Source organism: Lithobates pipiens, unplaced genomic scaffold, assembly GCF_037356315.1.
Source record: "Lithobates pipiens isolate NorthernLeopardFrog02 unplaced genomic scaffold, aLitPip1_a1.2 Scaffold_23, whole genome shotgun sequence".
In the NCBI taxonomy this organism is placed as follows: Eukaryota; Metazoa; Chordata; class Amphibia; order Anura; family Ranidae; genus Lithobates; species Lithobates pipiens.
Genome location: NW_027507785.1, coordinates 6,250,225 through 6,267,724, shown reverse-complemented (window position 1 = coordinate 6,267,724; position 17,500 = coordinate 6,250,225). Strand labels below are relative to the sequence as shown.

General features: G+C 53.9%; 1 protein-coding gene across 2 annotated transcripts in view; it reads left to right on the top strand.

Moving 5' to 3' along the window:
- Positions 1–17,500, top strand: part of CLPB (ClpB family mitochondrial disaggregase) — a 167,940-nt gene that overhangs the window by 18,377 nt on the left and 132,063 nt on the right. For both annotated transcript variants that reach the window (XM_077451127.1, XM_077451126.1), the window contains exon 4: positions 10,447–10,550. In XM_077451127.1, the coding sequence (XP_077307253.1) occupies positions 10,447–10,550 (104 nt within the window). The remainder of the gene's footprint in view (positions 1–10,446; positions 10,551–17,500) is intronic.

The following is a 17,500-nucleotide window of genomic DNA, read 5'->3' as shown; positions in this document are numbered from 1 at the left end:
ACCTCACATGTGTGGTGCGAACAATGTTTACACTAGGAGCCCTTTCACACTGCCAGCGGCCGGGCGTCGGCGGTAAAGCGCTGCTAGTTTTAGCGGTGCTTTACCGTCTTTTTTTTTTGCAGCACTTTTCGGGGGCTAGATGAGCGCTTTTGATTTTTTTTTTTTGATTTTTTTGATTTTATTTTTTTTTATGCTGTGTAATAGGAATAAAAGTGATAAAAAAAAGAAGAATTAAAAAAGGGACAGTGTAAAAAATTAAAACAATTAAAAAGATAAATAAGAGAAAAAATTGAATTAAAAATGAAAAAAAATATTTTTTTTTTTTTTCTCTTATTGATCTTACTTTTTAACTTTTTTTTTTTATATTTACACTGGCTTTTTTTTTTTTTTTTTTTTTTTTTTATATAACTTTTATTCCTATTCTAAGGAAATGTAAACATCCCTTGTAGTAGAAATAAGAGATGACAGGTCCTCTTTTATAGAGAGATCTGGGGGTCTAGAAGACCCCAAATTACTCCTCCTACCTTTTTTTTTTTTTTTTTTTTGAAAGCAAAAAAATCAAAAATAAATAAATAAGTTTACATCGGTCCTAGACTGGAAGTGAAGTCATGACGTCACTCTGGTCCTCCTAAGATCATAGAGGTGATCAGAGACTATCTGGCCCAATACGTGGCGACCACGGCCGTGCCCAGATGAGGGGAATGTTGGCGTTGTGCTGTTCTGGTATAAAATTATTAGTTGGGGGGGGTGGGGGGGTGTCTATTCTTCTTCTTTGCCTAGCTTAGTAGGAGGATTATCTCAAACCGCATATAATCCACAGAATTTGAAGTGATTTGCTCAACGCACGTTGCAGTTGTCTCTGTAGTGCGTTTACTATATTTTATATATATATATATATATATTTTTTATACTATATCAATATACTATGCTCTAGTTATAATCTTGATGTATAGACCCTCTGAAAAGTATCACTATTATTCACTTTGGATTTTATATATACATTTTCTTAGGTTTTTTTTGGTCACCTCTGTAGTGCGTTTATTTATTTGCACTTTTTAAATAAGCACTTTGCACTTTTTAATTAATGTATCTATGCTTGATTTGGAATTACATTGAATACATTTGCACTTTAAATGGTGGTTTTTAGAATATTTATGTAGTTTTTTTTATCTACTGTTAACATACGGACACTAATTGATGACTATATATTTGTTGGAACCTTTTTAGTGCACAGTTTATGACTGTCTGTTTGAGATAATCCTCCTACTAAGCTAGGCAGAGAATTGAGAAGAATAGACACCCCCCCCCCCCCCAATTAATAATTTTATACCAGAACAGCACGACGCCAACATACCCCTCATCTCTGTACCAAGTGGATATGGTTTGATCCATTTCGGTCGACGCAGCAGTTCTCTAATTTAGTTTCTACCAGTGGTAGCGCAGGAATCATTTTTTATCATCGAGCACGGCCGTGCCCGAAGCATGGCAAGGCCGTGCCCGAAGCGTGGTGGGCGAGGCCGTGCCCATTGCGAGGCTGTGCCCGAAGCGTGGCGAGTGAGGCCGTGCCCATGGCGAGGCTGTGCCCCGAAGCGAGGCTGTGCTCGATGCGAGGCCGCTCCCACAGCGTGGAAAGTGAGGCCGCGCCCACAGCGTGTGCCCGTGCCCGGAGCATGGCAAGTGAGGCCGCGCCCATGGCGAGGCCATGCCCGGAACGCAGCGAATGAGGCCATGCCCATGGCAAGGCTGTGCCCAAATCGTGGCAAGCGCGGCGAGGCTGTGCTTGATGCGAGGCCGCGCCCATGGCGAGGCCATGCCCGGAGCGCGTCGAATGAGGCCATGCCCATGGCAAGGCTGTGCCCAAATCGTGGCAAGCGCGGCGAGGCTGTGCTTGATGCGAGGCCGCACCCGTGGCGAGGCGGTGCACCGGAGCCTGGCGAGTGAGGCCCTGCGCCCATGGCGAGGCCGTGCCCGGAGCGTGGCGAGTGAGGCCGCGCCCAGAGCGTGGCGAGTGAGGCGGCGCCCGTGCCCGAAGTGTGGCGGGCGCAGCATGGTGAGTGAAGCGAGCCCATTAGGGGCCTTGTTACAGGCGCCGTGTACAGCTGACTCACGGGTGTTCAGCTTTGCCTCTTTTCGGCAGCTCCGTTGTGGTTCATACTGTGCAATCCCTGCGCAGTACAGGGGGGGGCATTATCCGCCTGGGGGGACCTTTCTTGGCAGAACACCGGCCCACCAACCTCGTCTCAAGCAGTCTCCCCTCCCCCACGTGGTACTTGCTCGGTGGTTTTTCAGCAGCTCGGTCTCTGGGAGGGAACTGTACCACATGTTCCTCTCACTAACTCCCCCCAAAACACTGCACTGTCCTGGTAAATTTTTCTACATGACTACATGTCCCACCATACCCCTTCATTCTCTTCTGATTGGCTGCTGGTTCTGCTTGGCCAGAGGGAGGAGGAAGAACAAGCAGCGATTAGAGAGAGCCGGCTGCTGACAGGAGGAGGAGGAGGGGGGGAGAGCGGGTTGCAAGTACACAGACCACTCACAGCTGCGGCTCTCCCCTGTCTTGGCACGGCCAATCGGAGACCTGTAGTGGCCCGTGTAGCGGTGGGAGGGGAGGGGGGGATCGCTCAGCTACATTGATATGAATGACAGGGAGGGCCACGCGGGCCCCTGTAGCTAGGAGCGACCCAAGATATTCCACCTGATTGGCTGCTTGTTCTGCTTGGCCAGAGGGAGGGGGGAGGGGGAAGAACATTTAGAGAGGGGGGGGAGCGGATTTCGAGCACACAGACAAACCCGCAGCTGCGCCTCTCCCCTGTCATAGCACAGCCGTCCAGAGACCCGTAGTGGTGGGAGGGGGAGATGGCTCAGCTACGCTGATGACAGGGGAGGCCGCGGCGGGCCCCTGTAGCCAGGATATGACACATGTGGCGAGCTCAAAGGGCCGCCGCTTTGGGCCCCACATTAAAAAAAAATTACTGAGCCCTGGGCAGCTGCCTCTTGTGCCCCGATTTTTAAAGGCCGCCCCCGATTTGCAAGCAAACAGGTCACAGGTGAGAATGGTTACCTTTTTTAATAGCCATTCAAACCATCCTCGCTTGTGATCGGGGGGGGGGAACAAGGGGCAGCTGCCCAGGGCCCAGTCATATTTTTTGTGGGGCCCAAAGCAGCGGCCCTTTCTCAACCCGATTTACAAGCAAACAGGTCACAGGTGAGGATGGTTACCTTTTTTAATAGCCATTCAAACCATCCTCACCTGTGATTTGTTTGCTTGTAATCGGGGGGCACAAGGGGCAACTGCCCAGGGCCCAGTTTTTTTTTTTTTTGTGGGGCCCAAAGCAGCGGCCCTTTGAGCTCGCCATATGTGTAATATCCTGGCTACAGGGGCCCGCGCTGCCTCCCCTGTCATCAGTGTAGCTGATTATTTATTATTATTATTTTTAATATTATACATGATTTATATAGCGGCAGCAGTTGACGCAGCACAATTACAGTACAGATCAATGCAGAAGGGACAGGAGGGCCCTGCCAAGGTCACCGGGGTATGAAAACTTTTGCTTGGGGTCATTTAGGTAGTTTTTTTTGTGTGATTATGATATAAAAAGAGTAAACAGTCGATTGATAATAAATGGCTTCAGCCCCCCGTAGGGTTAATCGGAGGTGGGCATCGCCTGAGGCCAGCGGTCATGCTACGGCCTTCGCTGTGCGGCAGGACTCTCGGTTCAGTGACTCCAGCTGCCAGCGAGGTGTTGCGGCTCCTGTGCAGCTCATTGTGTTCCCCGTCTGCCATGAATGGGATAATAGCGGAAAGGGATCAATAACCTTCCGTCCCGGAGCTCTGACACCCGCTAACCGTCTCATTGTCCCCCTCCCCCCCCCCCACATTCACCCGGGGATGCCGGCCTGGCAGTGAATCGGGATCTGACCCCGGATCGGCTCTGCCCTGTACTGTCCGGGAGTCGGTCCGGCCGAGGATTCTTCTTCTTTTATTTGTCATTTTGAAGTGAAATATCAGAGAGAGAAAAAAATGTATCCAAGTTTTTATATCCGGGGTCTCCAAACTTTCTAATGAAAGGGCCAGTGTACTGTCCTTCAGACTTAAGAGGGGATGGGAGTTGGTGTGAATGGAAGCAATAGTGCCCCATCATTGGTGTCAGTGGGAGGAATAGTGCCCCATCATTGGTGTCAGTGGGAGGAATAGTGCCCCATCATTGGTGTCAGTGGGAGGAATAGTGCCCCATCATAGGTGTCAGTGGGAGGAATAGTGCCCCATCATTGGTGTCAGTGGGAGGAATAGTGCCCCATCATTGGTGTCAGTGGGAGGAATAGTGCCCCATCATAGGTGTCAGTGGGAGGAATAGTGCCCCATCATTGGTGTCATTGGGAGGAATAGTGCCCCATCATTGGTGTCAGTGGGAGGAATAGTGCCCCATCATTGGTGTCAGTGGGAGGAATAGTGCCCCATCATTGGTGTCAGTGGGAGGAATAGTGCCCCATCATTGGTGTCAGTGGGAGGAATAGTGCCCCATCATAGGTGTCAGTGGGAGGAATAGTGCCCCATCATTGGTGTCAGTGGGAGGAATAGTGCCCCATCATTGGTGTCAGTGGGAGGAATAGTGCCCCATCATAGGTGTCAGTGGGAGGAATAGTGCCCCATCATTGGTGTCATTGGGAGGAATAGTGCCCCATCATTGGTGTCAGTGGGAGGAATAGTGCCCCATCATTGGTGTCAGTGGGAGGAATAGTGCCCCATCATTGGTGTCAGTGGGAGGAATAGTGCCCCATCATAGGTGTCAGTGGGAGGAATAGTGCCCCATCATTGGTGTCAGTGGGAGGAATAGTGCCCCATCATTGGTGTCAGTGGGAGGAATAGTGCCCCATCATTGGTGTCAGTGGGAGGAATAGTGCCCCATCATTGGTGTCAGTGGGAGGAATAGTGCCCCATCATAGGTGTCAGTGGGAGGAATAGTGCCCCATCATTGGTGTCAGTGGGAGGAATAGTGCCCCATCATTGGTGTCAGTGGGAGGAATAGTGCCCCATCATAGGTGTCAGTGGGAGGAATAGTGCCCCATCATTGGTGTCATTGGGAGGAATAGTGCCCCATCATTGGTGTCAGTGGGAGGAATAGTGCCCCATCATTGGTGTCAGTGGGAGGAATAGTGCCCCATCATTGGTGTCAGTGGGAGGAATAGTGCCCCATCATAGGTGTCAGTGGGAGGAATAGTGCCCCATCATTGGTGTCAGTGGGAGGAATAGTGCCCCATCATTGGTGTCAGTGGGAGGAATAGTGCCCCATCATTGGTGTCAGTGGGAGGAATAGTGCCCCATCATTGGTGTCAGTGGGAGGAATAGTGCCCCATCATAGGTGTCAGTGGGAGGAATAGTGCCCCATCATTGGTGTCAGTGGGAGGAATAGTGCCCCATCATTGGTGTCAGTGGGAGGAATAGTGCCCCATCATAGGTGTCAGTGGGAGGAATAGTGTCCCATCATTGGTATCAGTGGGAGGAATAGTGCCCCATCATTGGTGTCATTGGGAGGAATAGTGCCCCATCATTGGTGTCAGTGGGAGGAATAGTGCCCCATCATTGGTGTCAGTGGGAGGAATAGTGCCCCATCATTGGTATCAGTGGGAGGAATAGTGCCCCATCATTGGTATCAGTGGGAGGAATAGTGCCCCATCATTGGTGTCGGTGGGAGGAATAGTGCCCCATCATTGGTGTCGGTGGGAGGAATAGCGCCCCATCATTGGTGTCAGTGGGAGGAATAGTGCCCCATCATTGGTGTCAGTGGGAGGAATAGTGCCCCATCATTGGTGTCGGTGGGAGGAATAGCGCCCCATCACTGGTGTCAGTGGGAGGAATAGTGCCCCATCATTGGTGTCAGTGGGAGGAATAGTGCCCCATCATTGGTGTCGGTGGGAGGAATAGCGCCCCATCATTGGTGTCAGTGGGAGGAATAGTGCCCCATCATTGGTGTCAGTGGGAGGAATAGTGCCCCATCATTGGTGTCAGTGGGAGGAATAGTGCCCCATCATTGGTGTCGGTGGGAGGAATAGTGCCCCATCATTGGTGTCGGTGGGAGGAATAGTGCCCCATCACTGGTGTCGGTGGGAGGAATAGTGCCCCATCACTGGTGTCGGTGGGAGGAATAGTGCCCCATCACTGGTGTCGGTGGGGGGAATAGTGCCCCATCACTGGTGTCGGTGGGGGGAATAGTGCCCCATCACTGGTGTGGGTGGGGGGAATAGTGCCCCATCATTGGTGTTGGTGGGGGGAATAGTGCCCCATCACTGGTGTCGGTGGGAGGAATAGTGCCCCATCACTGGTGTCGGTGGGGGGAATAGTGCCCCATCATTGGTGTTGGTGGGGGGAATAGTGCCCCATCACTGGTGTCGGTGGGAGGAATAGTGCCCCATCATTGGTGTCAGTGGGAGGAATAGTGCCCCATCATTGGTGTCAGTGGGAGGAATAGTGCCCCATCATTGGTGTCAGTGGGAGGAATAGTGCCCCATCATTGGTGTCAGTGGGAGGAATAGTGCCCCATCATAGGTGTCAGTGGGAGGAATAGTGCCCCATCATTGGTGTCAGTGGGAGGAATAGTGCCCCATCATTGGTGTCAGTGGGAGGAATAGTGCCCCATCATTGGTGTCAGTGGGAGGAATAGTGCCCCATCATTGGTGTCAGTGGGAGGAATAGTGCCCCATCATTGGTGTCAGTGGGAGGAATAGTGCCCCATCATTGGTGTCAGTGGAAGGAATAGTGCCCCATCATTGGTGTCAGTGGGAGGAATAGTGCCCCATCATTGGTGTCAGTGGGAGGAATAGTGCCCCATCATTGGTGTCAGTGGGAGGAATAGTGCCCCATCATTGGTGTCAGTGGGAGGAATAGTGCCCCATCATTGGTGTCAGTGGGAGGAATAGTGCCCCATCATTGGTGTCAGTGGGAGGAATAGTGCCCCATCATTGGTGTCAGTGGGAGGAATAGTGCCCCATCATAGGTGTCAGTGGGAGGAATAGTGCCCCATCATTGGTGTCAGTGGGAGGAATAGTGCCCCATCATTGGTGTCAGTGGGAGGAATAGTGCCCCATCATTGGTGTCAGTGGGAGGAATAGTGCCCCATCATTGGTATCAGTGGGAGGAATAGTGCCCCATCATTGGTATCAGTGGGAGGAATAGTGCCCCATCATTGGTGTCGGTGGGAGGAATAGTGCCCCATCATTGGTGTCGGTGGGAGGAATAGCGCCCCATCATTGGTGTCAGTGGGAGGAATAGTGCCCCATCATTGGTGTCAGTGGGAGGAATAGTGCCCCATCATTGGTGTCGGTGGGAGGAATAGCGCCCCATCACTGGTGTCGGTGGGAGGAATAGTGCCCCATCATTGGTGTCAGTGGGAGGAATAGTGCCCCATCATTGGTGTCGGTGGGAGGAATAGCGCCCCATCATTGGTGTCAGTGGGAGGAATAGTGCCCCATCATTGGTGTCAGTGGGAGGAATAGTGCCCCATCATTGGTGTCAGTGGGAGGAATAGTGCCCCATCATTGGTGTCAGTGGGAGGAATAGTGCCCCATCATTGGTGTCGGTGGGAGGAATAGTGCCCCATCATTGGTGTCGGTGGGAGGAATAGTGCCCCATCACTGGTGTCGGTGGGAGGAATAGTGCCCCATCACTGGTGTGGGTGGGGGGAATAGTGCCCCATCACTGGTGTCGGTGGGGGGAATAGTGCCCCATCACTGGTGTCGGTGGGAGGAATAGTGCCCCATCACTGGTGTCGGTGGGGGGAATAGTGCCCCATCACTGGTGTCGGTGGGGGGAATAGTGCCCCATCATTGGTGTTGGTGGGGGGAATAGTGCCCCATCACTGGTGTCGGTGGGAGGAATAGTGCCCCATCATTGGTGTCAGTGGGAGGAATAGTGCCCCATCATTGGTGTCAGTGGGAGGAATAGTGCCCCATCATTGGTGTCAGTGGGAGGAATAGTGCCCCATCATTGGTGTCAGTGGGAGGAATAGTGCCCCATCATTGGTGTCAGTGGGAGGAATAGTGCCCCATCATTGGTGTCAGTGGGAGGAATAGTGCCCCATCATTGGTGTCAGTGGGAGGAATAGTGCCCCATCATTGGTGTCAGTGGGAGGAATAGTGCCCCATCATAGGTGTCAGTGGGAGGAATAGTGCCCCATCATTGGTGTCAGTGGGAGGAATAGTGCCCCATCATTGGTGTCAGTGGGAGGAATAGTGCCCCATCATTGGTGTCAGTGGGAGGAATAGTGCCCCATCATTGGTGTCAGTGGGAGGAATAGTGCCCCATCATTGGTGTCAGTGGGAGGAATAGTGCCCCATCATTGGTGTCAGTGGAAGGAATAGTGCCCCATCATTGGTGTCAGTGGGAGGAATAGTGCCCCATCATTGGTGTCAGTGGGAGGAATAGTGCCCCATCATTGGTGTCAGTGGGAGGAATAGTGCCCCATCATTGGTGTCAGTGGGAGGAATAGTGCCCCATCATAGGTGTCAGTGGGAGGAATAGTGCCCCATCATTGGTGTCAGTGGGAGGAATAGTGCCCCATCATTGGTGTCAGTGGGAGGAATAGTGCCCCATCATTGGTGTCAGTGGGAGGAATAGTGCCCCATCATTGGTATCAGTGGGAGGAATAGTGCCCCATCATTGGTATCGGTGGGAGGAATAGTGCCCCATCATTGGTGTCGGTGGGAGGAATAGCGCCCCATCATTGGTGTCAGTGGGAGGAATAGTGCCCCATCATTGGTGTCAGTGGGAGGAATAGCGCCCCATCATTGGTGTCGGTGGGAGGAATAGCGCCCCATCACTGGTGTCAGTGGGAGGAATAGTGCCCCATCATTGGTGTCAGTGGGAGGAATAGCGCCCCATCATTGGTGTCGGTGGGAGGAATAGCGCCCCATCACTGGTGTCAGTGGGAGGAATAGTGCCCCATCATTGGTGTCAGTGGGAGGAATAGTGCCCCATCATTGGTGTCAGTGGGAGGAATAGCGCCCCATCATTGGTGTCGGTGGGAGGAATAGCGCCCCATCACTGGTGTCAGTGGGAGGAATAGTGCCCCATCATTGGTGTCAGTGGGAGGAATAGTGCCCCATCATTGGTGTCAGTGGGAGGAATAGTGCCCCATCATTGGTGTCAGTGGGAGGAATAGTGCCCCATCATTGGTGTCAGTGGGAGGAATAGTGCCCCATCATTGGTGTCAGTGGGAGGAATAGTGCCCCATCATTGGTGTCGGTGGGAGGAATAGTGCCCCATCATTGGTGTCGGTGGGAGGAATAGCGCCCCATCATTGGTGTCAGTGGGAGGAATAGTGCCCCATCATTGGTGTCAGTGGGAGGAATAGTGCCCCATCATTGGTGTCAGTGGGAGGAATAGTGCCCCATCATTGGTATCAGTGGGAGGAATAGTGCCCCATCATTGGTGTCAGTGGGAGGAATAGTGCCCCATCATTGGTGTCAGTGGGAGGAATAGTGCCCCATCATTGGTGTCAGTGGGAGGAATAGTGCCCCATCATTGGTGTCGGTGGGAGGAATAGTGCCCCATCACTGGTGTCGGTGGGAGGAATAGTGCCCCATCACTGGTGTCGGTGGGAGGAATAGTGCCCCATCACTGGTGTCGGTGGGGGGAATAGTGCCCCATCATTGGTGTCAGTGGGAGGAATAGTGCCCCATCATTGGTGTCAGTGGGAGGAATAGTGCCCCATCATTGGTGTCAGTGGGAGGAATAGTGCCCCATCATTGGTATCAGTGGGAGGAATAGTGCCCCATCATTGGTGTCAGTGGGAGGAATAGTGCCCCATCATTGGTGTCAGTGGGAGGAATAGTGCCCCATCATTGGTGTCAGTGGGAGGAATAGTGCCCCATCATTGGTGTCGGTGGGAGGAATAGTGCCCCATCACTGGTGTCGGTGGGAGGAATAGTGCCCCATCACTGGTGTCGGTGGGAGGAATAGTGCCCCATCACTGGTGTCGGTGGGGGGAATAGTGCCCCATCACTGGTGTCGGTAATATAGTGCCCCATCACTGGTGTCGGTGGGGGGAATAGTGCCCCATCATTGGTGTTGGTGGGGGGAATAGTGCCCCATCACTGGTGTCGGTGGGAGGAATAGTGCCCCATCACTGGTGTCGGTGGGGGGAATAGTGCCCCATCATTGGTGTTGGTGGGGGGAATAGTGCCCCATCACTGGTGTCGGTGGGGGGAATAGTGCCCCATCACTGGTGTCGGTGGGGGGAATAGTGCCCCATCATTGGTGTCAGTGGGAGGAATAGTGCCCCATCATTGGTGTCAGTGGGAGGAATAGTGCCCCATCATTGGTGTCAGTGGAAGGAATATTGCCCTAAGGGGCAGATACAAGCAAGCAAAGGGCCACAGTTTGAAGACTGCTGATTTATAGGATACAGACATGTTTTTGTGTCTCACGGTCCTGTTCTGTCCACACAGCATCGTCAAGTCTTTACTGCAAGCCGGCGCGGACCCCAACCTCGGAGACGAGTTTTCCAGCGTGTATGAGACGGCCAAGGAGAAGAGTATGCACTCACTGGAAGGTACGCAGTCCTATTCAATCATATCTGTTGTCTAACCGAGACCTGATCAGATCACCGGAGCACCGGGGGCACCAGGGGGACTTCATCCCTTTCTACCATTTCTGGTCTCTGTGTGGGAGCGTGTTCACATGTGGAAATGCACCCGCACTCTGATTACACGCAACAGCCTGCGATTAGCTATGAGAGGCAACCCCATAGAAAGCAATGGGAGGTTGCCAGCTCCTCCTGCCGCTAATAGCAGCCACTCGCTTGTAATCGCTTGGGTACAGTACCAGTCACATGCTGGGTCTGTACACCCGCTGTGCCCATTATGAGGGGTTCCCACCATCCCTGTGCTGAGTTCCCGGGTCTGTACACCCGCTGTGCCCATTATGAGGGGTTCCCACCATCCCTGTGCAGAGTTCCCGGATCTGTACACCTGCTGTGCCCATTATGAGGGGTTCCCGCCATCCCTGTGCTGAGTTCCCGGGTCTGTACACCCGCTGTGCCCATTATGAGGGGTTCCCACCATCCCTGTGCTGAGTTCCCGGGTCTGTACACCCGCTGTGCCCATTATGAGGGGTTCTCACCATCCCTGTGCTGAGTTCCCGGGTCTGTACACCCGCTTTGCCCATTATGAGTGGAGTACAGTCTCTACGTCCTAATGGGTAGTCATAATGGCCTTGTTGACGAGTTGACCAACTCTGATAAGCCTAGCCAAGAATAAGCAAGTGATTGGAAGCGCCCCCCTGCTAACCCAAGAGCCCCAGGCTTGGTATTGGGAGTACGATGTGTATGTCCTGGCATTGGTACCTCCTTGCTGTTGGAGAGGTGGCCAATTCCAAGAAGCCAAGAATAGACTATTGATTGGAAGACCCCCCCCTGCTAACCTGATAGGGCCTCGGCTCGGTATTGGAGTACAGTTTCTACATCCTAATGGGCAGTCCTAATGGCCACTGCCTTGTTGGCAAGCCGGCCAACTCCGATAAGCCTAGCCAAGAATAAGCAAGCGATTTGAAGCGCCCCCCCGCTAACCCATGAGACCCAGCCTTGGTATTGGGAGTACAATGCGTATGTCCTGGCAGTGGCATCTCCTTGCTGTTGCAGAGGTGGCCAATTCCAAGAAGCCAAGTCAAGAATAGAGGAGCAATAGGAAGTGTCCCTCTGCTGACCTGATGGGGCCCGAGCCCGGTATTGGAGTAGAATACAGATGCTACATCCTAATGGAAAGTCTTAGCAATGATACCACCTTGTTGGCGAGCCGGCCAACTCCGAAAAGTCCTGCCAAGAATAGGGGATTGATTGGAAGGACCCACCTGCTAACCTGATAAGACCTGGGCCCGGTATTGGAGTAGAGTAGAATCTCTACATCTTAATGGGCAGTCTTGGCAGTGGCACTGCCTTGTTGTTGGCGAGCCAGCCGGGTTCCATGAAGCCCAGCCAAGGGGAGTGATTGGATGAGCACCATTGCTAACCTGATGGGACCCGGGACCGGTATGCGAGCGGAGTACAGTCTCTATGTCCTAAAGGGAAATCCTGGCAGTGTCACCGCCTTGTTGTTGGTGAGCTGACCAACTCCGAGAAGCCTAGCCAAGAATGAGCGAGAGATTGAAAGCGCCCTTCTGCTAACCCATGTGACCCAGCCTCGGTATTTGGAGTACTATGTGTACGTCCTGCCATTGGCACCTCCTTGCTGTTGGAGAGGCGGACAATTCCAAGAAGCCCAGCCAAAAATAGAGGAGCAATAAGAAGTGTCCCCTCTGCTGACCTGATGGGGCCCAAGCCCCGTATTGGAGCAGAGTACAGTCTCTACATCCTAAAGGGCAATCCTGGCAGTGTCAACACCTTGTTGGCGAGACGACCAACTTCGAGAAGCCTAGCCAATGGAGTAGAATACAGTCTCTATGTCCTTAATGGGCAGTCCTATTGGCCACTGCCTTGTTGGCAAGCCGGCCAACTCCAATATGCCTAGCCAAGAATAAGCGAGCTATTGGAAGCGCCCCCCCTGCTAACCCATGAGACCCAGGCTTGGTATTGGGAGTACTATGTGTACGTCCTGGTTAGCGGCACCTTCTTGCTGTTGCAGAGGCGGCCAATTCCAAGAAGCCTAGCCAAGAATAGAGGATTGATTGGAAGTACCCCTCTGCTGACCTGATGGGGCCCAAGCCCCGTATTGGAGTGGAGTACAGTCTCTACATCCTAATGGGTAGTCATAATGGCCTTGTTGACGAGTCAACCAACTCTGATAAGCCTAGCCAAGAATAAGCGAGTGATTGGAAGCGCCCCCCTGCTAACCCAAGAGCCCCAGGCTTGGTATTGGGAGTACGATGTGTATGTCCTGGCATTGGTACCTCCTTGCTGTTGGAGAGGCGGCCAATTCCAAGAAGCCAAGAATAGACTATTGATTGGAAGGACCCCTCCCTGCTAACCTGATAGGGCCTGGGCTCGGTATTGGAGTACAGTTTCTACATCCTAATGGGCAGTCCTAATGGCCACTGCCTTGTTGGCAAGCCGGCCAACTCCGATAAGCCTAGCCAAGAATAAGCGAGCTATTGGAAGCGCCCCCCCCGCTAACCCATGAGACCCAGGCTTGGTATTGGGAGTACAATGTGTATGTCCTGGCATTGGCACATCTAGTTACTTTTAGTTTTTCAGTTTGTTTGAACTCTGATCACTGTCCTGGCATTGGCACATCCTTGCTGTTGGGAAGGTGGCCAATCCCAAGAAACCCAACCAAGAATAGAGGAGCAATAGGAAGTGTCCCTCTGCTGACCTGATGGGGCCCGAGCCCCGGTATTGGAGTAGAATACAGATGCTACATCCTAATGGAAAGTCTTAGCAATGATACCACCTTGTACCACCGGCCAACTCCGAAAAGTCCTGCCAAGAATAGAGGATTGATTGGAAGGACCCACCTGCTGATCTGATGGGGCCCAAGCCCCGTATTGGAGTGGAGTACAGTCTCTACGTCCTAATGGGTAGACATAATGGCCTTGTTGACGAGTCGACCAACTCTGATAAGCCTAGCCAAGAATAAGCGAGTGAGTGCCCTTCTGCTAACCCAAGAGCCCCAGGCCTGGTATTGGGAGTACGATGTGTATGTCCTGGCATTGGTACCTCCTTGCTGTTGGAGAGGTGGCCAATTCCAAGAAGCCAAGAATAGACTATTGATTGGAAGGACCCCCTGCTAACCTGATAGGGCCTCGGTATTGGAGTACAGTCTCTACATCCTAATGGGCAGTCCTAACGGTGATACCACCTTGTTGTTGGCAGGGCCGGCCAACTCCGGGAAGCCTAGCCAAGAACAGGGGATCGATTTGGAAGGGACCTCCCCTGCTAAACTGATAAGACCCGGGCCCGGTATTGGAGTAGAGTGGAATCTCTACATCCTAATGGGCAGTCCCGCGGTGCCACCACCTTGTTGGCGAGCCGGCCGATTTCCAAGAAGCCCAGTCAGGAATAGGGGGAGTGATTGGAAGGTCTCCCCCCCCCCCCCATTCTGACTTGACAAGGCCCTTCCCCCATCGGTGACCCCCGCCAATTAACAACATATTTCAGAAGTTACAGGTCTCCTTTACCGAAAAAAAAAAGTGCTTTATGGCTTTTCTCCAGCATAATTCCCCACCCCCCCCCCTTCCCATCCCCCGGTATCTCTCATGTCCTCCAGCGACTTCGGAGATTGCGCGTTACTCCATCTTAAAATCCGGCGAGCGAGAAGCATGCGCAATACGGCAGCAAAAGCGATTATTGTCTCTCCCTGTCAGGAGCACTTTGGCTCTTTGTAAATACGGCGAGGAAGAAACACAAAGCGGTTATTATTATGTAAATGTGCGTCTGCCTTCCTTTTTTTTTTTTTTTTTTTTATGATTTCACAGCTTGTTTATTTCAGCGCGGAATAATTTCATTGTTGTCAAGTGCGGCGGCCGTCTATCGCGGAGAGGCCATCTATTTTTCAATCCCGGCTGGAGGATTTTTATTTTTTTTTAAGCGGCCGCCTCTCCGGCTTAATGAGCGTGCCGCTCTCAAAAACGCACGACAGGAACGGCGTCTGCCGATACATCGTTTTTTTTTTTTTACTGCTTTGTGTATGGCGGAATCTGTGGGCATTGAACGCGGTTGGCTATGGTCAGGTGTTGGGGGAAGTCTGCCCACTGCTTCCACCAGGACTGGGGGCTCTTGAGAGGAGGCGCAGGGTGCTGTGATGTTCTCAGGAAGGTATGTACAGCATCCTGCCAACCCCCCCATCACCAGCCATCATCTGCCTGCATTGCATAGAGATGCACAGAGTCCCAGTGGACACATCACTGGGCCTAAAATTAAGGTATGAAATAGAAATGGAAAGGTTGTCAAACGTTATCTTGGTGGTGGTGGTGGGGGAGGGGGGGGGGGATGGACCAGGGAAGGCAAAATATAAGACTTCAGCCCCAAACTACTAAGAGACGTTTGTAAATGTCCTTGTATTTAAGGGGTAAAGTAAAACTTTCACTACTTCTACCATAAAAACTTCACCTCCGGAAAGCAATCGGCAGATCCAGATTTAGAAGTAGCTAAAATCTTGACTTTTCCTCTAAATTCTGAGCTTGGCCCCTCCCCTCCTGCCACTCAAGATGAGTGAGGCTGCCTATTGGATTACATGATCAATAGCAGTCTATGTGAACCTTTTTTTACCCCAAAGGAACCCTTATAAATTCATTGGCGGTCAGTGAAAAAAATGTGGAATGAGAGCAGCCCTTACAGTGGTGGTCAAAATGCAATCCCTACAGATGGCTCAAGAGTGTTGGCTTTATGCAAATGGCTCTGCCAAGTGGCACTGACCCCAGAACTGTGCAACTGGCGCTCTTTCTCTCTACCCTCTCTCGCTCTCTCTCGCTCTCTCTCATGCTCTCTATGCTCTCTCTCTTCGCTCTCTCTCTCTCTCGCTCTCTCCCCCCTCGCTCTCTCTCTCCCCCCTCGCTCTCTCTCTCCCCCCTCGCTCTCTCTCCCCCCCTACCCCCCTCTCGCTCTCTCTCTACCCCCCTCTCTCTCTCTCTCTCTACCCCCCTCTCGCTCTCGCTCTCCCCCCCTCTCGCTCTCCCCCCCTCTCGCTCTCTCTCGCTCTCCCCCCCTCTCGCTCTCTCTCGCTCTCCCCCCCTCTCGCTCTCTCCCCCCTCGCTCTCGCTCTCTCTCTACCCCCCTCTCTCTCTCTCTCTACCCTCTCTCTCTCTCTCTCTACCCCTCTCTCTCTCTCTCTACCCCCCTCTCGCTCTCCCCCCTCTCGCTCTCTCTCGCTCTCCCCCCCTCTCGCTCTCTCTCGCTCTCCCCCCCTCTCGCTCTCTCTCGCTCTCCCCCCTCTCGCTCTCTCTCGCTCTCCCCCCCTCTCGCTCTCTCTCGCTCTCCCCCCTCTCGCTCTCTCCCCCTCTCGCTCTCTCCCCCTCTCCCCCCCTCTCGCTCTCTCCCCCTCTCGCTCTCTCCCGCTCTCCCCCCCTCTCGCTCTCTCCCGCTCTCCCCCCCTCTCGCTCTCTCCCGCTCTCCCCCCTCTCGCTCTCTCTCGCTCTCCCCCCCTCTCGTTCTCTCTCGCTCTCCCCCCCTCTCGTTCTCTCTCGCTCTCCCCCCCTCTCGTTCTCTCTCGCTCTCCCCCCCTCTCGCTCTCTCTCGCTCTCCCCCCCCTCTCGTTCTCTCTCGCTCTCCCCCCCCTCTCGTTCTCTCTCGCTCTCCCCCCCTCTCGTTCTCTCTCGCTCTCCCCCCCTCTCGTTCTCTCTCTCTCCCCCCCCCTCTCGCGCTCTCTCTCGCTCTCCCCCCCTCTCGCGCTCTCTCTCGCTCTCCCCCCTCTCCCCCCCTCTCGCTCTCTCTCTCCCCCCCTCTCTCTCTCTCTCTCTCTCTACCCCCCCTCTCTCTCTCTCTCTCTCTACCCCCCCTCTCTCTCTCTCTCTCTCTACCCCCCCCCCTCTCTCTCTCTCTCTCTCTCTCTCTCCCCCTCCCCCTCTCTCTCTTTCTCTCTACCCCCCTCTCTCTCTTTCTCTCTACCCCCCCCCTCTCTCTCTCTCTCTACCCCCCTCTCTCTCTCTCTCTCTCTCTCTCTACCCCCCTCTCTCTCTCTCTCTACCCCCCTCTCTCTCTCTCTCTACCCCCCTCTCTCTCTCTCTCTCTCTACCCCCCTCTCTCGCTCTCTCTCTACCCCCCTCTCGCTCTCTCTCTACCCCCCTCTCGCTCTCTCTCTACCCCCTCTCGCTCTCTCTCTACCCCCCTCTCGCTCTCTCTCTACCCCCCTCTCGCTCTCTCTCTACCCCTTCTCGCTCTCTCTCGCTCTCTCTCTCGCTCTCCCCCCCTCTCGCTCTCTCGCTCTCCCCCCCTCTCGCTCTCTCTCTCGCTCTCCCCCCCTCTCGCTCTCTCTCTCGCTCTCTCTCGCTCTCCCCCCTCTCGCTCTCTCTCGCTCTCCCCCCTCTCGCTCTCCCCCCTCTCGCTCTCTCTCGCTCTCCCCCCTCTCGCTCTCTCTCGCTCTCCCCCCCTCTCGCTCTCCCCCCCCTCTCGCTCTCTCTCGCTCTCCCCCCTCTCGTTCTCTCTCGCTCTCCCCCCCTCTCGTTCTCTCTCGCTCTCCCCCCCTCTCGCTCTCTCTCGCTCTCCCCCCCTCTCGCTCTCTCTCGCTCTCCCCCCTCTCGCTCTCTCTCGCTCTCCCCCCCCTCTCGCTCTCTCTCGCTCTCCCCCCCTCTCGCTCTCTCTCGCTCTCCCCCCTCTCGCTCGCTCTCTCTCTCCCCCCTCTCGCTCTCTCTCTCCCCCCTCTCTCTACTCCCCCTCTCTCTCTCTCTCTCTACTCCCCCTCTCTCTCTCTCTCTCCTACCCCCTCTCGCTCTCTCTCTACCCCCCTCTCGCTCTCTCTCTACCCCCCTCTCGCTCTCTCTCTACCCCCTTCTCGCTCTCTCTCTCGCTCTCCCCCCCTCTCGCTCTCTCGCTCTCCCCCCCTCTCGCTCTCTCTCTCGCTCTCCCCCCCTCTCGCT